Below are 21,872 nucleotides of genomic sequence, written 5' to 3' on the forward strand. Positions count from 1 at the left end.
GAGATATGAGAAAAGAGATTTATTATTACAGTGGTACCTCTGGATGTGAACGTAACACGCGACTGCGCGGGTCATGTTTCACCGTGTTTCACCGCGTGACGTCATTTTGAGCGTCTGCGCATGTGTGAGCGGTGAAACCCAGAAGTAACATGCTCCGTTACTTCCAGGTCGCCGCAGAGCGCAACCCAAAAATGCTTAACTTGAAATGTATTCATCCTGAGGTATGACTGTATTATTATTTTATTTCCCCCCATGGCTCGTTGTAGAGGTGCAAGAGGTGCAATAATACATGACTGTATTATTATTTTATTTCCTGTGACTCCCCTTGAAGGCTAAGCAAGGAAGCTTCTTGCACAACGAAAGTTGTTTTAAGGTGCTGTTTTACTCTTGGTTCTATACAGACCTCAGATTACTGGCGCTACCTAGCTGCTCAGGTTTAGCCATTTTTTTATTATTATTACTAACTCCCTATTAGCTTAATTGCTACCAAGTTAAGCCTTATTTTGATATGTTATTCTGTGTTTAGCTTCATCTATTGTTTACTTTTAGTTAACATGTAAAGAACATGACCGGTGAGAGGAGGCAAATATTAAAATATCTGCTCTGGCTTTGTTTCTACTTTCATTATTGGATAATGTCTTCCAGGGTCAATGGAAGGAAGCTCTCTTATAGATTTTCAGGTGTCTTCATGCACCTACATACCCAAATGGTGGTAAAAGACCCAAAGATGCCCCAAGCATCTTCTCTCTCTCTCTCTCTCTCTCTCTCTCTCTCTCTCTCACACACACACACACACACACACACACACAGCACCATTCAGCTTTTCCACATTTCCCACCAGCAATGTCCTTCGATGAAATGACTGCAAAGCGAGCCCAATTGTTGTGGTTCAGAAGCCACCTAATTCAGTTCTGATCAAGCCACTCCCACCACACACAACCAGCTGCTCAGAAATGCCACTTCCCAGCCAACACACACACACACACACACACACACACACACACACACAGCTGGTCAGTACAAGAGAAGCAAAGCATTTACCAAGTGGAAACTTTCTCAAGAATCACCAGACAAAACTACGAAGACCAGAATGGAAGTATGCAATTGTTTATTCTGCTTTCAAGACAAGAAGGATTTCCCATTTAATACAAAAACAACAACATGAGTCCAAAGTGTCGTGTAATACTGATGATGGAAATCATACCGAACCCAGCAGGGCGGGGACTGCGAAGGCTAAAGGTATCCTCCTGCAGAGCCTCGCAGTCCATCCACGCACACACACACCAAAAAAAAAAAGATCACTCTAGCCCAATTTTACAAAGCTTTAACAAAATACATTAAAAAAAAAAATGCTGTATCAAAATCTCAAGTCAGGGAAAGAATAATTCAGGGTAGGATGAGGAGGTAGGCTGAAAAGGCTGTGCTTATTTCAACAGGCACACACCCACACGCAATTCCCTTTTTTGCTGCTCCTGGCTCCAATTTCAGGGAAAGGGAGAATGAGGCAGAGAAGAAGCTAAAGTGTACAAGCAAGGGCTGCTACCTTCGCCAAGGCATTTTATGTGCCTATAAAGCTAGGAGGTTGCTTTCCAAATAAAGAAAGCAGTTGTGAAAAACCATACCAAGAACTAGCACTCAGCAGAATAAGTTATTTTGGCCGTGTTCACATGAGCAAACGAGGTACACCATTTGGAGATATTCGGGGAGGAATGGTTGGCAAGAAGCAGTCTTGGAAGAGGGGAAGAGTAGCTCCTTCCCTGGCAACCAAGAAAAACCACTGAAGAAAGACCAGGTCTCCTTTTTCCAACAGATGCTTCGGCTTCCTCCTCACTTTTGATTCCCAGGAAAAATGCAGGACTTCAAGCATCTTTACACTGCAATCCTATGCTATGGCTCCTCAGAGGTTTAGCCCCGCTGGGAACTGCTCCATGGTAAAGGAGTTTAGGAGTGCAGCCTTAAGAGTCAATTCATCTGAGCTGTGCAAATGTGGTCTTAGTGTTACATCAGCTGCTTTGCTTCACTACGACATCCAAAACCAAATGGCAGAGCCATGGGCTGACTGCGAGGCAAAGCACCTGGTGGACTTCTAGCCCATCCTATTTCCATCTTAAGAGTATCTAACCATGCACTCCTTATACCCTACCTTGACCATCAAAAGCTAGGATCTTGGAGAGGGCACTCAGACCACTTCCAATAAAATATTTATTAGGGTCAACCAACCGTTTCACAGCCTTTCCAGAAGACACACAGACTGGGGCTTTGGCAAATATCAAAGGAATAGAATTCAAACACTAAGAGCAGCTCTGTGCCTGGCACGGCCAACCTGATACAGTATGCAGTGTACTTAAGAGAACATTGCTGGTTGATCTTAAAAGGTAAGGTGGGGGTGGTCTTAAAGAGAGGAGGGGAGGTAGTCTCTGATGTAACCGGGGCTCAGGCTATTAGGGAATTAGTGTTCTTAACCACCGTCTTCTACTGGTCTCAGAAGCCAACAAGGAGCTGGCAAAGGCACTGAAGCACTGGTTATCGTGTGCTCCACATGAAAAACCTCCTTCAGAAAGCAGGGTCTCAGCATTTTGCACTGGCGGAAGCCTCTAAGTTGTCAGCAAGAGCAGCCTACCTAAACACATGACAGCAGTCCAGCCTTAAATTTAGGAAGACATAACTGGAGGGGCTGTGAAGTAATGGAAGTTAGTGTTGTTTTTTCTCAGGCTACTTTGGTTCTGGTTGTTTCTGCCGTAGGGAAATGAAACAAGCTGAAGGAAAGGGCTTCTTTCTGAAATTCTAAGTTATCGCGCTTACATCACTAGGAATTTTAAAATAATGCATATTTGAAGGAACAGAATTTTAAATGTGGATGACTAGGCAACTAAGCTTTCTCAACTCCATGGACAGCTCTACCAGAAACCCTCTCCCCCAACCCACCCTTTCTTAAAGCTAGTGTCTCAAGAATTTGCAAGCTACAGAGGAAGACAAATTCCACAATGCACAGCCCAGCTGGGGCCATGCAGTCAGCCTGCCAGCCAGCCAGCACCCCTGCCTAGAGGAGCTGTGTTAACCATCTACCCTACACAAATTGTCCCTTACAGCACTCCTTCAGAATAGCACAAACAACATCATCATAAAGCAGAGTAACACCTCTTGTGACATTCGGTCCTCTCCAGTGAACAGGTTGAGAGCAGTCTGATCAAACAGGATTTCAGTAGCTTGAGCCTGCCAAGGAGTGGGTTCCCAAAACTATGTATAACTTACTATAAAGTGTCCCAAAATTCTGAAAGCAAAGAATGGGAAAAAAAGGAGGGGGGAACAGATTAGAACTTGCAGGGTTGAGATTCCAGAGTTAGTCTTTTGCAGTAAAAACAACAACATGGCACAGTCTTGTTCAAACTGGGGGTGGGTCATAGCTCATTAGTAGAGTATCTTCATGCAGAAGGTCTCAGGTTCAAATCCCCAACATCTCTAGGTAGGGCTGGGAGAGACTCCTGTCCTAAATCCTGAAGAGCAGCTGCCAACCAGTGCAGACTACTGAGCTAGATAGGCCAACTGTGTGATAAGGCACCTTCCTATATTGTCATGGGTTGCATCCAGCTACGTTCTACTCAGAGTAGAGCCAACTGAAATTAATGGACCTAAATGTGCCATGTTCATGCATCTTAATGGGTCTACTCTGAGTACAACATTGGATACAACCCTATGTTTCTAAGCTGCATCCATCATAGTCATGAGCATATGGAAGAGCCCATCAGGCCAGAGGTTTGTTTAGACCTTCCAGTTTCCCACAGGAGTCAGCCAGATGCTTTCCAAGAGTCACAGGACCAGGGCAGGGAAGTAATGGTCCTCTCTGGATGTTGTTCCCTAATGGCTGGCACGCAGGGACTTGCTGCGGCTAGTAGCTGACCTATCTTCCATGCATTTGCCTGAAAATGCACCACTTCTCATGGGGGCGAATCCCATAGTTTTAACCATGCAATGTGTAAATAAGCACTTCCACTGAATCATTCAGTGGATATCAATGGATACCCTCCAAGTTCTAGTATTGTAAGAGAGCAAGAGAGAAAAGATCCTCTAGCCACTTTCTCTATAAAGTAAAGGTAAAGGGACCCCTGACCATTAGGTCCAGTCGCAGACGACTCTGGGGTTGCGGCGCTCATCTCGCTTTATTGGCCGAGGGAGCCAGGGTACAGCTTCTGGGTCATGTGGCCAGCATGACTAAGCAGCTTCTGGTGAACCAGAGCAGTGCACAGAAACGCCATTTACCTTCCCACCGGAGCGGTACCTATTTATCTACTTGCACTTGACGTGCTTTCAAACTGCTAGGCTGGCAGGAGCTGGGACTGAACAACGGGAGCTCACCCTGTCGTGGGGATTCGAACCGCCGACCTTCTGATCGGCAAGTCCTAGGCTCTGTGGTTTAACCCACAGCGCTACCCGCGTCCCACACTTTCTCTATACACAATGCATAATTCTATGCACCTGTATCATCTCCGTTTTTTCTGAAGTTTAAAAAGTTCCAAAATTTGTAACCTTTCCTCATAGGAATGTTGCTCCTGCCCAATTATTTTGGTTGCTCTTTTTTTAACACTTCTGCCAGCTCTACAATATGCTTTTTGAGATGCTGCACCACAGGTTTACACAGGGGCATTGCATTTGTGGGGCTTTGGCAAATGCAGAAATCACAAGCGCAAGATGCATTTATGTTGCGAAGTGAAGCTGTGCAGTACTGAGTCTGAAAAATGCGTTTCACTAAAGAAGGCCCTCTGTGGCACAGGAAGCCCATTGCACCGGGATCACAGGACCAGTAGTTTCACTTTGTATAAGGCTGCTCATATGCAGAAGGACTACCTAGGCTGTCCAGTGGGAACTTAAGCTACTGAACTGCTTAACCTACATATTCTCTTCTGCTGATTTAGGAGAGCACTAAAGACCCTATGAAACCTGGAGCCCTTAAACCTTTTGAAACCTTCCCAGCTCTCGGTCCTAGTTTTCACCAAGCATCACAAAAGCAGTTTCTAGCCTAGCTTCACCCCCATAAGGACTAGAAACGTGCTTTAAAAAAATTAAATGGAAGCTAAGGTTTTTGGGAGCACGCAATACTGTGTCAAAATCTACAGCTGCATGAACTCGCAAGATGCACACAGCACTGCAAGTAAAGTGCTGGGCAGCAAATAAGGCAAGATGCAGCGAGGATGGCATCACAGCAAAGAGGCTCATACCTTGTAGTGAGTTGCAAGCCTGCAGGCTTGCTGGTTAAACCATCTCGTACTGATTATTTGTGATGGACCGGGACAGGCAACAGGCAAGGACAATCCCCCCCAGCTGAAAAGAGAAGGAAGAGGCAGAGTTAGCCGGACAGTGACAAGTTAAATGCTTGACATTCCACAGCCGAGAGCTCCAGCCCTTTGCCAGCTGCTGTGGCGAAAGCCCAAATCGAATGGAACCAGCAGCTGCTTGTATAAGCTAAAAGTGGGGTGAGGTTTCAAAAATGAAAGAAGTCCCCAACAACCTATTTTGTTCAACCTTTGGTGTAGATAAGGGGAAAATATCTTAATATGAATAGGAATTCTTGGTGTCCTCACTTGTCAGCCCACACACCATGCATAATCTACCATTTCATGGAGATTATATGGTTATCTTTGCCTGTTTATGTAATTGAACTTTCTTGGCTGCAAGGAGCATGGAAGCCAGATGCTAAGAGCGCTTCAGCACCTGGCGCCATGGTAAGGGGGCAAAATCCTGGTATTTATTCCTTTATAGGAGGTGGGGAACCTGCGGTCTGTATATTTCATTGGATTGCATCTCTTATCAGCACCAGATAGCATGTCAGGGACGATGAAAGCTGAAGTCCTGCAACACCTAGAGGGCTGCAGTTTCCTGCACCCCGATTCACATCCAGCTTTTCAGCCAACACTTGTAACCTTAAGCAGTGTAAAACTACTAGTGTACAGCATAGCGATACAGTGGTGCCCCGCAAGACGAACGCCTCGCAAGACGGAAAACCCGCTAGACGAAAGGGTTCTCCGTTTTGGAGGCGCTTCGCAAAACGAATTTCCCTATGGGCTTGCTTCGCAAGACGAAAACGTCTTGCGATTTCCTGCGGGTTTTTTTTCCTCCCCCCCCTTTTTCTAAGCCGCTAAGCCGCTTATCAGCTGATCCACTAAGCCGATAAGCCGCTAAAAGCCGCTAAGCCGCTAATAGCGCTAAGCCGCTAAGCCGCCAATGGGCTTGCTTCGCAAGACGAAAAAACCGCTAGATGAAGAGAATCGCGGAACGGATTCTTTTCGTCTTGCGAGGCACCACTGTACAGTACAAGGTATTAAATGAAACAAGAGGGAACAGGCGATGTTTACCAATGATAAAAATGCCATTTTCATCTATCGGCCAGTCCCCTGGAAGTTGATGACAGTAGCACATAAAAAAGATTGAGAGGGGGCATGTCATGTTCTTGAAAACTCTCCCGTGTAAAAAAATATTGCCTAGCTCTAAAAAGCCAGCACACCATCGTTATTACTGCTATGATTTATTGCATCTGTTAGTTGCTTTTATACCAAAGGTTGGATTCGAAGCTAAGGAGATTGCTCCATCAGGACAAGCCTGTCCACTTGCTTGGTGGAATGGTCTCCCCTCTTCGCCCCCACATGGTTCTGGGGTTCTCCCGACCTCCCAGAGCTGATTTTTGGGAGGTTGAAGGGAGAGGAGAAAGAGGAAAGCCCCAGCATACTAGCAGGACCCGTGCTGGCTCCCGCTAGTGCAACCATTTAGATGACTCCAGCCTGAAGTGGCTTAACAACAACAGAAAGTACAGGCAGATAAAATAAATTTAAAATGTACAATACAAAATTCCTAAAATGCTTGTCCAATAATGCACTAAGAAAAGCAAGTCCTACCCCCACTTCACCCAAATTATGAAAGGCACATGAGGCTAAACAAGCACCAAAATGCTGGATAAATAAAGATGTCTTAGCCTAGCATGTAAAAACTGATGATGATGATGCCAGGCATGTTTTCTGGGGCAGCATTCAACAGACAGGAGCTACCACTGGGGAAAAAAACACTTCTCACGCAGGCCTCCTCCATATCTCCCTTGGGTGAGGCACATGGAGAAGTGTCTCTGATGAAGGTTGTACTCTGTCACATTGGGGACAAAGACTTTTTTTTAAAACTTAGGGGAGCATTTTGAAAAACAGCATCCTAGTTGAAGTAAAAAATTCTACCGCCTCATATGGACTGGCTCTGCCTGCTGCAATCTGAATCGAAATACCCTTAACATTGCAGGATGCGCAAGAGCTAATTTCATCGAAGAGTTCCTCAAATATTTTTTTAAAAAACTTAAAATTGTATTTCACTGATGATCCAAGTACACCCACTTGCATGGAAACAGAGCACCCGAGAAGCTTTCTCTCAAGGTGACCTCTTCATTTCCTGACAGTGCAAAAGCGGTCAGACCAGAAGAGACAGACAATGTATTTTCTATATCTGTGCCCGAGGCAGAACCTTTTCTGAAACCTTATAGAGGGGGAAAGGCCACACATTTATGGTATTGTGACTTGTTAGCAATGTTGCCAAAGGCGATGGAAAAGGAACAGGAAAACAGGAAGTGTCCAATTGAGTCTTGGATTGAGAAAGATCCTTGGAAAAACTATAGTATTTGAACACTAAGAGCAGGCATGTCCAAAGTCCGTTTCGGGGGTCTAATCCGGCCTGTTGGTCGGTTTAATCTGGCCCCTGTGGCAGTTTATTTCCTGGGGTAAAATCCTAAAAAACCCCTCAACAACTTCAATCCTAAAAAAAGGTTAACATCTTTGGTTGGTCCTCATGGCCCTTCACTTCATCAAATCTGGCCCTCCTTGAAAAAAGTTTGGACACCACTGACTAAGAGCAAACACAGCTAAGTGGGTGCTAAAAATGTTATAGCCAACATGGGACCACTGATAGAGAAGAATGTAGGCACAAAGGACCTGCTGCATCATCTAGTCCAGCTTCCTGTTCTCACAAAGGCTGACCAGATGCCTGTGGAAAGCCTGCAACTAGGACCTGAGGACAACACTCTGCCCACCTGAGATTCCAAGTAACTGATATTCAGGGACATCATGCCTCTGACAGGGGAAGTAGAACTGAGCCATTCTGGCTATGCAGAAGCGATGCATCAACCCAAGGTTTGCAGAAATATAATCTTTCAGCAGAAGAAACCTGATGGGCAAAACCCAAATCTACTAAAAACATGTGGACATCTGGGTAGGCATGACTGGCAGCCCTGCAGATATAATTTTGCAGTCATTTTGCACCCAAAGAGCAAAAGCTCCCCATAAATTACTTTCAGCCCATCTAAAGCAGAGAGAACAAAGGTTGCAATGAGTCACATAGCTGGGCTAACATGATAGCACAGTAAGAGATGGTGCCCATAGTTTTTCGTGGGCTCTTGTCTTCTAATACAGTGGTGCCTCGCAAGACGAAATTAATTCGTTCCGCGAGTTTTTTCATCTTGCGATTTTTTCGTCTTCAAAAACCTCAAAAAAGGCTACCACACTGCGTGCTATGAGTTGCTCCTCGAAGTGAATGCACGGTTTTAAGAAAAAGGAAACAAACTTGCAAGACAAAGGAAACAAACTTGCAAGATGTTTTCGAATCAAGCCCATAGGGAAATTCGTCTTGCGAAGCAACTCAAAAAACGAAAAACTCTTTCATTTTGCGAGTTTTTCGTCTTTCGAGGCATTCGTCTTGCGAGGTACCACTGTACTCTTTGCTGATGTGCCAGCTTAGTACCTAGCAAAGGAAGACAGGAAGAGTATCCAGCACCACTGATGCTAAGCAGGGCTGGACCACATCACTACACGAATGGCAGACCACTCAGAGTTTGACATCAGCTGCTCAGAGGCTTATTGGGGACTGTAGTTTGTTAAGGGTGCTGAGAGTTGTTAGGAGATGCCCATTCCCCTCACTGGGCTACAATTCTGAGAGGCATTTTATCTCTGTGACCCACTGCTTCACATAAGTGAAGAGCTGTGGCTCATTTCCTGCCATGCGAAGTGTTTTAAGCTGGACTGTGCTATGCCTGGGTTGCTTAAACTCTTGCTTATAGCTGCTCTAGACAGGTGTTTTTGAGTCCTAAGTATCCAAGCTCCCAGCAGGATTTGGCACCACTTAACACTGCTATTTTCATGTTGTCAGCATGTTGGAAAGATCAGGCTGGTGCATGCCACCCACATGTCCATGCTGTGAGTGGCAACCTGGCCACACACAGTATGTTTGTATGTTTCCTGGCATGGAGCGAACAGTCTGAGTTATGTGAAAGGGGGGGGGGAATGGAAGGTATTATCAGCTGGCTGCTTCCAGATTTGCCACCTGACTCCACACTTCTGAAGGGTGCTGTATGTGTGCTTTATATAATGATAAGAAGGATCAAAAGGCCCAGCAGGGTGGGGCGAGAACGAATTCAAGTCTTTAGGGCAGAAGAGGGTCAGCTGAACCACTATCAAAAATTTTACCTGGAAGCAAGCAACGCCAAAGGAGATCCCTGCTACAATGCCCATTTTGGAGTCCATTGTCTGTATCACCAGCCTGAAACAACCCTACAAACGGGAAGGGGGGAGAGAGGGGGGGTAACATGGTTATTCAAGCTACCAGGCAACTCCTACTCATGAAAATCAGGAAGCACTTACAGCCCTCAAAGGATCCAAGCATCTTAAGTTAGCAAAGGACTTCGCAGCAGGATGTCCACTGAACTGACAGAGGTTGTGTTAATATTAATGTTTTTGACCTCAATACAGGTCCTTTATTGCGGTGTAATTTAAAACAAACTATTGCACCCTGTTCACGGCAGGAAGACTATATCCCCTTATCAGCCATACCAAACAGTGGAACATCGTAGGGGAAGGGATTCAAAACAGCTCTGATGGCCTCGAAATGACCTCAGCTGCTGCACCACACTGGCCTGCCACTCGCTGTCACATCCCATAGGTCACAGACGTTAAGTCCGCAGTTTCTACTTAAGGGATGTGGAATTAAACACAATAATTAGCATGTGTGTTTCATTTCTTCCCCACAAAGAGAAATGCGTGTCCGCAGGCAATTATTTCCCTATTTCTTGTCAGCAGTCCTACACTATCTCTAGAGAAGTCTGGGTTCTTCTTTCTTACCAGAGGCTAAAGCTTCGTTATTACAGCAGCTCCTCCTGGCCTGTTAATAATAATAATAATAATAATTTATTATTATTATTATTATTATTATTATTTATTTATTTATTTATACCCCGCCCTCCCCAGCCATGACCGGGCTCAGGGCAGCTAACAACCAATAATAAAAACAAGTTGATTAAAATACAATTTTAAAAAAATTAAAATACTACATTAAAACATTAGGATGCAGCCTCTTCACAGGAGGAGAAAGGAAAAAGAAAGGGGCGGAGAGAATCAAACTGATTCTAAGCCAAAGGCCAGGCGGAACAACTCTGTCTTACAGGCCCTGCAGAAAGAAATCAGATCCCGCAGGGCCCTGGTCTCATGAGACAGAGTGTTCCACCAGGCCGGAGCCAGTGTTGAGAAGGCCCTGGCTCTGGTTGAGGCTAATCTAACTTCCTTAGGGCCCGGGACCTCTAGGGTGTTGCTATTTATGGACCTTAAGGTCCTCTGTGGGGCATACCAGGAGAGGCGGTCCCGTAGGTACGAGGGTCCTAGGCCTTGAAGGGCTTTAAAGGTCCTGCAGGGCCTTAAATCTGACCCTGTACTCCACCGGGAGCCAGTGCAGCTGGAAAAGCACTGGGTGAATATGCTCTCATGGCAGAGACCCTGTGAGGAGCCTCGCTGCAGCATTCTGCACCCGCTGGAGTTTCTGGGACAGCTTCAAGGGCAGCCCCGCGTAGAGCAAATTACAGTAGTCAAGCCTGGAAGTGACCGTTGCATGGATCACTGTGGCCAGGTCGGGGTGGGAAAGGTAAGGGACCAACTGTGAAGGTGGAAAAATGTCGCCTTGGCTGTTGCTGTAACCTGCGCCTCCATGTAAGCCCCTTCTTCCAAGCCACACGGAAGGGGACAGCTTTGTGTTGGCTTACATGCTCATACACCTTCCCCTTTGCTATTGCTGGATTCTTCAAATCGTCTATCGTGCAATTCCCCAGAGACTTGCAGCAGCTCATAGGAATCCCTTTCTGTTTATAATAGGCAGTTCGATTCCAGTCGGTGTAGTCCGAGACACCGCAGCAGTGCAACTGTATAGGACAAGAGGGATGGCAGATAATTATTATTTATGGGGGGCGGTTATAACAAAAAGTAACTCAAAGCCTATTACAAACATATATTAAAGCCAACATAAATTTAAAAGCTAAAAAAACACCCATATTTATTATTTTTAAAAAAGGCATTTCCAAGACATCCCACCCACAGGAGGCCACATATAATGAATGACACCATTTGGCTAGCATACTCCAGTCCCACATTCCTCTGAAATAAAACCAAAATACCCTTTCACCCCAATCTGCACAGCTACACACACACGTGACTGCTTCTGATGATCTCCACATGTTCACCCACCAAACAAATGATTTGCCAGGGGGCAACTTTAGCAGACCACCTCCCCTAGACAGGCCAAGCTGATCTTTAAAATCTTCCCAGGAGACCCTCCCAGCTGGTTGTTCCACTTTGGAATGCATTCCCTCAAATAAGTCCTTTAACGCCTCTTAAAATTGTCCTTGAGCCCTTTTGGACTCTTCAATTTTTATATAGCCTGACACTTGTGGGCTTTTTTAAACCTTGTTTTTAGAAAAGATTACTGAATATAGTTGCATTTTTATTGTTTTAGCATAAATGGCTTAGATTTGCATTATGCTAAACTGTATTGAACTTCTACAAATAAAATAATAACCATTTTTTACAAAAATCCAATCTGGTTGGAATTCTGCATCTTTCAGCAGTCTAACTCTTTTCTGCTCTGCTGTCTTTCACTAACACCCCATGCTGACATGAATTTCTTCGCGGGAAGAAATAAAATGTATAGCTTCAGGACAGAGGGACCTATAACTCTCCAGATGTTGTGGACTCCATCTCCCATCAGCCCCTGCCACCACAACCAACCATCAGGGATGATGAGAGCTGGAAACAAGCAATATCTGGAGGTTTCCATCCCTGGTATAAATGGATAAACTATCTGTCTTTGGTCCTGATCCCACTGTGCAGCTCCAAACCCACAGCCTACTGCAATCCTGTGCATGAAAGGAAGGAAGATATATTTTCCTTCCTATGCAGCATGGAAGCCAAGAAAGAAAGAAAATGTAGCTCCATTCTCTTTGGCTCTGGTCCCGTTCACTTCTGACTCCATCCCTCAAGAAATTGCACCTGCCAGGGCAGGGAAGCAGAAACTGTGACCCTTCCAGATGTTGCTGGACTCCAGCTCCCATCATCCCTGACTCCTAGCCATGCTGCTAGCCCTGGGGTTGATGGGAATCAAGAGCCCTACAACATCTGGAGGGATGCAAGTTCCCATTCTTTGTCCTAGGGAGTGTGGTCCTCAATGTAAAAAAAAAAAAGGTTCCTCAGCCCTGGCGTAGAGTAGGGATGACTTCTTCAAGCAGGGCAGCAAAGAGGAGAACCAAACCCTCATTGGAGGGGGGCGGACTCTACCCGAGCCATGATGTCACTACTGCTGCCTAGCGTTTGGGCTTTGTAAGCTGAAGATCTGCCTTTCGCACAGAACACCTGCTGAGGCAGAAACAGCAACAGCTCCACCTCCAACTGTGTTTAGGACATGGGATACCTCTTGCAAGCATGGGGGGGGGGACATCAGGCAAAGGAAGATACCACAGGGGTCTCTGCGACAGGCATTTTTGTTCTCTTTCTTCCTCTGCACCCCCCACTTTGTAGTACAGGCTCCTTTTTAACTGCTGGCACCTCCACAAAGAGAAGAAGAGCATGCGTAATATACCAAGTTTAGGCCAGTATACCGAATATGCCAGATTTAGGCCAGTTGAAAAAAGAGAGGTGAATGCTCACTGTGTTCTGAATGGTATCAACCGCTTTGCTGCGTTCATCTTTGGTCCCATCGTAGGACTTCATGGCAGCTTCAAAGTTATTCTTAAAGCTGTCTTTAATCTGAGGAGAAAAATGATAAATGATCATTGCTTGCAGAGAGAGAGAGGCCATGACCTAATTAAGGAAATATTAGTCAATCTGGTGTTCATTTTGCACAGGAATAAATCAATCAAGTTTTAAGTGAAAAAGCACACTCCATTCATGTGCAGTGGTTGGAGACCCCTAAGAAGAGGCAGTTCCTCTTACACTTATAATTATATATCTATATCCCACTTTTCCTCCAAGGAGCTCAAGGTGGCACATATAGTTTCATCCTTTCCTCATTTTACCCTCATGACAACCCTGGCTGAGTGGCAATTTTAACCCTAGTCTCCCAGGTTGCAGTCCAATACTCTTACCCACCATTCCACACTTCACTAGAGAGGAGAGGTGTCTGTTCTGAGATGGCACTCCTCCAAAACTTGCAGTATGGCAGATGTGGCAAATCTTTGGCCCTCCAGATGTTGCTGAGCTACAACAGCCCTCAGCCATGGCCAATGGTTCAGCAACCTCTTGCTGAAGGGCCAGAGGTTCACCTGTGTTATGACATTTCGGGTACAGCACCTACATATCCATTTCCATACAAAAAGCCTTATTCAAAGAACTCCAAAGTAGTCCTTGTTAGTCAGGTTTTGTTTCTGTTTTTTTAAAAAAGAAGCACCTTCTGCTATGTAATTCAGTTAAAATAGACTCCTTGCTCCATGGCTGAATGTTGTTTGTACTTGGAACATTTCTACAAATGTCATTCCTTAGGTACACAGAGCATCTTTCCCCAACCTAGTGCCCTCCAGGTGTTTTGGATGGCAATATGGCCCCAGCCAATATGGCCAGTGGATAGGGATGAAAAGCATTTTTCAGGAGCAAGCCAGCAATAACTCACGGTGTCAGAAAGTTAACTAAGGTAAAGGTAAAGGTACCCCTGCCCGTACGGGCCAGTCTTGCCAGACTCTAGGGTTGTGTGCTCATCTCACTCTAGAGGCCGGGAGCCAGCGCTGTCCGCAGACACTTCTGGGTCACGTGGCCAGCATGACAAGTTGCATCTGGCGAGCCAGCGCAGCACATGGAACACCGTTTACCTTCCCGCTGGTAAGCAGTCCCTATTTATCTACTTGCACCCGGGGGTGCTTTCGAACTGCTAGGTGGGCAGGCGCTGGGACCGAACGACGGGAGCGCACCCCGCCGCGGGGATTCGAACCGCCGACCATGCGATCGGCAAGTCCTAGGTGCTGAGGTTTTACCCACAGTGCCACCCACGTCCCCAGAAAGTTAACTATCTTTATTCAAAGAAGCAAAACACCTCAAGAGGCCAGGCCTAGTAAGGGCAGCAACTCTTCCTAGTACATCTTGCCCCAAGGACACAGCTGAAAGGACTGAAGGTCCCTGCCTTCCCATAGCTCCCTAAGTCTCCTCTTCTCCAGGTTCCTTCCCAGGCAATCTGAGACTCCTTCATCTTGCAGGAAGCCCAACAGGACTTGGAGCCAGAGCCTACAACAGCCGAGTCAACCAATTCTATTCTTGACCCCATTCTTCATCCGAGTTCTACAAGGACCACACTAAGACTAAAGACAAGAAAGCTGCCCCAGGCTGTGTCATCCCCCATCCCCTGGACTGGCTGTAAGTAAGAAGGCAGGAAGGTGGGGGAAGCTGAGGCCAGAGGGAGCATCAGTAGCGCAGTGCCCCGGTTAACCCAATGAACCAGCCTCCACTGTCTATAGAGGGCACAAGGCTGAGGAAGGCTGGTCTAGGGCAGTGTTTCCCAACCTTGGGCCTCCAGATGTTTTTGGCCTACAACTCCCATCATCCCTAGCTAGCAAGACCAGTGGTCAGGGATGATGGGAATTGTAGTTCAAAAACAGCTGGAGGCCCAAGGTTGGGAAACACTGGTCTAGGGGGTTACACTGACCTCAATGGCACAGACCCTGTTTTCAGCTAAAGCAAGTTATGGTCACCGGCATGAAGCAAGAAGGGGGAAAGAGCAATTCCGTATTGACCAATCCCACTGATAAGGAAAAAACAAAACAAAGCAACACCAACTCACCTCATGTCGGAAGACGAAGCCCACAATGGCAGCCACAAGCACAACAAGGAAGATGAGAGTTAAGAACATGGCATACTGTGGACAGAAAGGAAGGATCAAGACCAGCAAAATTACAACCCTGCTACTGCCATATGATTTACACAGAGAATCTACACAGAATGCACCACCGGTACATGGCAAAATTGTGCAAGGAGAGTTCTGTAACTCCGTATTTGGGTGGAAGGCTGTAGCACAAGTCAAGAGTTTGTGTTAAACTTCTCCTCTGTTTAGTTATCTAGATAAAGACAGCAGCTGGATTACCCTGAGTAAAGACAAAAATTGCATGAGGTGGTATATGTTATGGTAGCTGAAGCTGCTGGAATACTGATAAACCCAAGAAAGGCCATTTGGAACAGCCAGTCTCTAGTGGCTGGGCAAAGCAACACTAGATGGTGTTTTCAAAATGTGCTCTGCCATTGAGATTTATTTAATTTATTCATTGCATTTCTGCACTCAAGTGCCTCAGAGCGACTTACCCAGTAAAAAATAAAATGGCAAAGACATTAAAATCAGATTAAAAACAGCAGTCAATGAAAACACTCATCAGAGAGTATGTTTTAAAAGAACAAGTCCTACCCACCCCACTTAAAGGATCAGCACAATGAGGCTGTTAACATAACTACCTTCCCAGTTTAAAAAATATGCCCTGGTAAATAGGAATGTTAAAACAGACAGTGATGCTTCCCTGAAGAGAGCATTTCACAAATGGGGAACTACCACTAGGAAAGGCCCATTCAGGTCCAGAGATGGTGACCTGGGTAGAATACAGAAAGGCGATAGGCATTTGGACAAAAATTCCCAGTAAGACATGGAAATATTTTGGAACACCTGTTCTTGACAGCAACAGCATCTCAATAAGAAGGAACATCCCTAGCCAAGATTTTGCATGCCCTTCTGAAAGCAATGTAATTGCATATTAAGTTTTCAAATAGCATCCGCACTGGAGGACTGAGGAATCTATGTTTGTATATGTGACCAAAATAAAATAAGAGGATTGTTTTCATTCTGCTGACTACTATATGTAGAATGTCAACAGATATATCTGCTGGGACCTGAGCATAACACCGCTCTTCCCTACCAGCAACTGGTATTCAGAGGCATAGGGCCTCCAATAGTGGAGACAGAAAACAGCCACAGCATGCAAAACACCATTAAAAAAATTCAAATGGGTGAATGGGGAGATAAAGCAGTTATCACCAAATGGCACAGTTGGAGGGATCCTGTGAGTTTCAAGGCAGGTGCTGCAACCTTGTGCCCCCTACTACTTACCAATTTCAGCATCCATGTGCTTCCCCGACATGTCGCGAAACAACCAAAGGTGCCTAGGAGGACGACAACTGTGCCAGTGCCAATGAGGACATAGGGGACGTTCGTAGCCTTCTCATTTAACAGGGAGAAATACACCTCCAGGCCTACCTTCCCCCAGATGCCGACTGCCAGAAGGACGATGCCAGAGAACTAGGAGGAGAGGGTGGGGGCGGGAGGGAAGGACTCCATTAGCCACAATGAGCCACTTGTAAAAAGTTTCTGTAGACACATTTTACTTTTTAACAGCCAGTTAACAAAGAACTGGCACTGCATGAAACAAAGGTCCACACCTTTGCAATGTGCTAATTCATCCTAATGATCAGCGATACCAGGATTCATGCTAAGATCCCATCTGCGCTATCCATTTAAAGCAGTACCGTACCACTTTAAACGGCATGGCTTCCCACCAAATTGTTGTTTGTTAAGGGTGTTGAGATTTAGGGCATCTCCCATTCCCCTCAAAGAACTACAATTTCCAGAGTGGTTGAGCAGTTCCCAGCAAACTTTGGGAACTGTAGCTCTGTGAGGGGAATAAGGGTCTTCCCACTGTATCCTTAACAAATTACACTTCCAAGAATTCTTTGGGGGAAGCCATGACTTGTTTACGGCGGTATGAAACTGCTTTAAATGCAGAGTGCAGGTGGGGCCTCAATGAATCCCCATTCTGCCCCATAAGCAGACACAGAAGAGCTAGGAAGAAATCTACTCTTTCCTCACCCTTAGTCCCTTCCTGTGATCTAAGCATGAAAATGAGCAACTAAATTCACATTAGGCAAGTCCCACCACTTGTCAATGTCCATGTCAACGTCCATCCCAATTTCCACAGAACAAGACTGGCAGGTGTCCCCCACCCCACTTGATGATGGCATGCAATAAGCAACATCACTAGGAAGAGACCCAGAAAGAAAACCTTATGTGTCCAGAATGTTCTCGACTACAACTCCCATAATCCCTGACCATTGGTTATGTTGGCTTGGGCTGATGGCTGAGTCCAACATCATCTGAAGGGTCACAGGTTTCTCATTCTTACCTTTTACCAAGCCAGACTATCTGGAAAACTAGGTAAAAAAAGGTAAAGGACTCCTGGACCATTAAGTCCAGTCAAAGGCAACTATGGGGTTGCGGTGCCCATCTCACTTTCAGGCCGAGGGAGCCGGCGTTTGTCCACTGACAGCTTTCCGGGTCATGTGGCCAGCTTGACTAAGATGCTTCTGGCGCAATGGAAACACCATGATGGAAACCAGAGCGCATGGAAATGCCATTTACCTTCCCACTGCAGTGGTACCTATTTATCTACTTGGCCCTGTGTGCTTTCGAACTGCTAGGTTGGCAGGAGCTGGGAAAGAGCAACAGGAGCTCACTCCATCATAGGGATTCGAACCTCCGACCTTCCGTTTGCCAAGCCCAAGAGGCTCAGTGGTTTAGACCACAGCGCCACCTGCGTCCCTAAACTAGGTAAAAAAGGGTAAAGGACCCCTGGATGGTTAAGTCCAGTCAAAGGCGACTATGGGGTTGCAGCGCTCATCTTGCTTTCAGGCCGAGGGAGCCGGTGTTTTTTCACCTATTTGGAAAACTATACTATGACTGGCATAGGTTTTCCAGCAGAGGCCTTTCAAGTCACCTGGAACCAAATCCTTTGTCGTAGCACCAGTTTTAAGAGCTTATTGATTGTCGCTTTATTTGAGGTGATGTTTTAGTTGGGGTTTTGCCTTCTCTTTATTTTTTAAGTCTATTTGCTAGCTCTTATATAGTATTATTTATACGCTGTTACAGATAGTTTTATTCACATCTTTGTACACAGCCTTGGAATCTTTAGATAAAGAGCAGCTAATAAACATTTTAAACATAATTTGAATAAGCTGGAGATGGTGGCAACTGAACCTGAGACTTTCTGTGTGAAAAGGATATGGTGAGTTACCACTGAGCTCTCTGTGGTCTCAGAAGAAAACAAAGCTACAAGTCTAGAAACACCTGTGTAAGCTGGTTCCGCTCAAGTCTTTCAAGCTCCCATAGCAATGTATAAACACAGACTGGATTCCAAAGGTATGTAACCTGAGGAAATTTGTTTCCCCTGTCATAAGGTTTTCTCCCATTGCCTGTTTTTTGAAGCAGCGAGGCAAACAGAGGACTGTTTCTCAGGCCACCGCAGCAAGACCATTTCATTTGCACTCAGAAATGATGTTTGAACATGATTTTTAATTTGATCCATCCCTGTTACGTCAACATGAAACTTGCCCCCTATATCGTTTTCTCCACAGGATGTGCGGTAGTAAAAGAAAAATAGTAATTAACTTTGCAGCCCAATCTGTTAAAATTAGAAACTTATTTTTAAAAGAAGTTTTACAAAGGAAAAAAAGAAACACAGAGGGGAAAAGTCAAAGCCAAAACCCTCATCAGATCACATTCAGAATACATCTTAATTCAAGCATATACCGTATTTTTCGCTCTATAGCACGCACCCGACCATAACACGCACGTAGTTTTTAGAGGAGGAAAATCCGTAGGCATGCCACCCATAGGCATTCCCTCCATAACACGCACAGACATTTCCCTTACTTTCTAGGAGGAAAAAAGTGAGTGTTATGGTGCAAAAAATACGGTAAATTATTATAAGCCATCCAAATGTCCAGATACACAAAATGGACTTTTATAAGCAAGATGTTCAAATATAGCCTGGGCTATAAGTCCTCAGACCACTGCATTATAGACAGTGGGTGGGTGTTTTTCCTCCTTCCACGCAATTCCTGCATGGCAGGGGGTTGGACTAGATGACCCCTGGGGTCCCTTCCAACTCTACAATTCTATGACTCTATGTGGGCTTGCAAAATTCACTTTCGTTAAAACAGAAGCTTATCTAGTATTGTACCAGAACCATGGAGAATTGGTCTTGTTTTATCTTTTCTGCATTATTTACTTAAAAGTGTCTTTTTATTCCTTTGCACCAAAATAAAAACCTGTAATTATTTTTGAGAGAGGAGAGAGGGTACAGAACCTGCATGCCTCAAGGAGAAAAGTGGCTCTGCTCCTTGAGAAAACCACACTCACCTGATTCAGAAGCCTGAAGCAGCAGTGATGAAAGGAAAGGACAGGATTACAGAGTGCATTCCACATGTTATTTGCTACTAACCAAAAAAAGCCAACAAAGCAAAAAGGGCAAATTAAAAAAAAAAATGAGCAAAGGGAAAGAGAGAACCAATTGCCACAGGGTTTTCTAGCACAGAAAGGCACATCAGTGCACCAGCACACATTATGCCATCTGTGCCACAGACACGGGTGCAATGCTCACACTGCTAAGCTGCCACCACCGCCAGGAGTGGAGCTGGAAAATTGGGATTTGTTATTATATCGCTGAAGGGTTATGAGAGATAGAGGCTCTTTCCTACAATGTGAGGTTCAGACTGCTGGAACAAGCTGGGGGGGGTGCCATTCTCCCCACCCCCACCCACCCCAACTAAGTCCATGCAGAGTTGACTTCTGCATAGTTCTTCTCAGTGGGCCTGGAGGGAGAGAACATTCCTAGGGCGACAAACCTTTCTAAGATGGATTTTCCGTATTGTTCTTTACTGGATCACTAGAAAGAAGAGTGGAGGCTGCAAAGAGTATGTCTCTTCCTACAGGTGAAAAGAGTCTGTGGGATGAGATGAGATTGGAGCTATAGGGGACAGTGGCCCTGCCCCATTATTCTCTATGGAGTAATGAGATGCAGAGTGGGGTGTTTGTCTCCTTTTTCTTCCTACAGGTTCAGAGGCACTGTAAAGGAAAGCAGTGGCGTAGCGTGGGTTGTCAGCACCCGGGGCAAGGCAAGTAATTTGTGCCCCCTAACCCATGGATTTGCGCCCCCTAACCCGTGGATTTGCACCCCCTAACCCTACCCCCCCAGATGTTGCGCCTGGTGTGGCCGCCCCCCCCCCCTGCATCCCCCATGCTACGCCACTGAAGGAAAGGGAGGGGCCAGGTGTACAGTTATCAACTATAGGGAAGGTCATTGCTCGGAGGGGAGGATAGAATTACACAAATATACCTTAAAACCTTTATAGGGCTGGAACTGTACCCCATTCTTCTCTACAACAGAGGTGACTAACCAGTAGTCCTCCAGGTAATGCTTGGACTCCAAATCCCATCAGCACCAGCCAGCAAAGCCAATGGTCAAAGATGGTGGAAGTTGGAGAACAGCAGTATCTGGAGAGCCACCCTTCATTTGGGGGTCTCTAGGAGAAATCAAGGAGTGTTATATGTTGCTGCTCATATAAGGTTAGGGGAACCATAGGGGAAGGAGGAGAGAGCAGTAGTTATTTCCAAAGGGAAACTGGGGAAGGTGTAAGAGAGAGTGAGGTGATATATTAAAAAAGAATTATAGTGAAATGCTTTATACGTCTATAAGGGCTCTGTCCTCTTTGGGATAAAGAGGTGCAAGCCAAGCATTTTCTGTCCTACAGTGTTCTAGGAAGAGAAAAATGTGGGGGAAATGTGGCTGGAGGCAGCTATGTATGGATAGACTCCTATCTATGGACTTTGCAGAGCGGAAGAGAAAACTCTATGCTCCCATTATACTCAATGCATAGGACAGGATTACATCATCCTTATTAGTATCGCTATTCCTTAAATTTATTGCCCTCCCTTCACCCTAAGATCCCAGGGCAGGTTAGAACAATCTTAAACGCAACAACATTACAAAGTTTTCAAAACTTGCAATTACGCCGCCCGCCCCCCCCCCCGGCCCATTCCGCCCTTACACAAATGCATATGGAACCAGCCTGCCCTGTGGTTGTATATAAGGTTGCCAGAAGGGGGAGAGACGGGGGGGGGCTGCCATCTGTTCTATAACACTGAATGGGACGGGAGAGACTGGAGTGCCGGGGGGGGGGGGTCATTGTTCTCTGTAGGGCCAGCAGGAGACGATACATCATGCTATACACAGGAACAGCAAGCGCGACATATGTGGGGTCAGCAGCGAGGGGGTGGGCGGGTGAGTTTGAGGTTGTAGCGTGGGGGTGTCTCAGAAGGGAGAGCATTTACCCACCTGTTACCTATGGGAATAGGAAGGGGGCGTGTAAGATGCAGTGCTGCCCCCCAGGACAGGACGAGCAGCGTGCCCCATTGCTGTCTATGGGGTTAGAGAAGGGTGAGCTGCAAGGACCCATTGTTCAGTGGGGCGGCCAGTAGCGGGGTGGGCTTCGAGGTGGGGTTTTCCTCCCGCGAGGGGCTCACCCAGAACACGAAGCTGTAGATGAGCAAGATGCTCTTGAGGCAAGTGATGACCGGCTTGGTCTGCAGCCTCCGCGACGGGGACGCCATGACCGACCTAGACAGACCGGCAGACCTGCGATGGCGCCGCTTCTTCGCTCGCTCAAACCCGCCACGCACAGCGGAGCAGCTGGACTCCGACTCTCTCTGACGCTTGCGCAGATGGAAATAGGCGAGCATTTCCGGAA

At 46.0% G+C, this 21,872-nt stretch overlaps 1 protein-coding gene across 1 annotated transcript; it reads right to left on the reverse strand.

The window, feature by feature from the left end:
• Positions 1–1,091: 1,091 nt before the first annotated feature.
• On the reverse strand, positions 1,092–21,849 carry TSPAN6 (tetraspanin 6). Its single transcript, XM_081848175.1, has 8 exons — positions 21,649–21,849; positions 16,402–16,590; positions 15,094–15,168; positions 12,978–13,076; positions 11,045–11,200; positions 9,483–9,566; positions 5,214–5,316; positions 1,092–3,271 (listed from the first exon to the last, which is right to left on the reverse strand). The coding sequence occupies exons 1-7, from the start codon at positions 21,733–21,735 to the stop codon at positions 5,248–5,250; spliced, it is 759 nt and encodes a 252-aa protein (XP_081704301.1). The 5' UTR covers positions 21,736–21,849; the 3' UTR covers positions 1,092–3,271; positions 5,214–5,247.
• Between the last annotated feature and the right edge of the window lie 23 nt (positions 21,850–21,872).

This window comes from Podarcis erhardii, assembly GCF_964252035.2.
Source record: "Podarcis erhardii genome assembly, chromosome: Z".
Lineage (NCBI taxonomy): Eukaryota > Metazoa > Chordata > Lepidosauria > Squamata > Lacertidae > Podarcis > Podarcis erhardii.

Excerpts from the sequence above, each read along its gene's own strand:
- TSPAN6 (XM_081848175.1), bottom strand. The coding sequence starts at position 21,735 with ATGGCGTCCCCGTCGCGGAGGCTGCAGACCAAGCCGGTCATCACTTGC. Across the intron at positions 13,077-15,093 it reads GCTTCGTCTTCCGACATGAG|ATTAAAGACAGCTTTAAGAA; the intron begins GTGAGTTGGTGT and ends TTTTCTCCTCAG. Across the intron at positions 11,201-12,977 it reads TTGATACCATTCAGAACACA|TTGCACTGCTGCGGTGTCTC; the intron begins GTGAGCATTCAC and ends TGTCCTATACAG.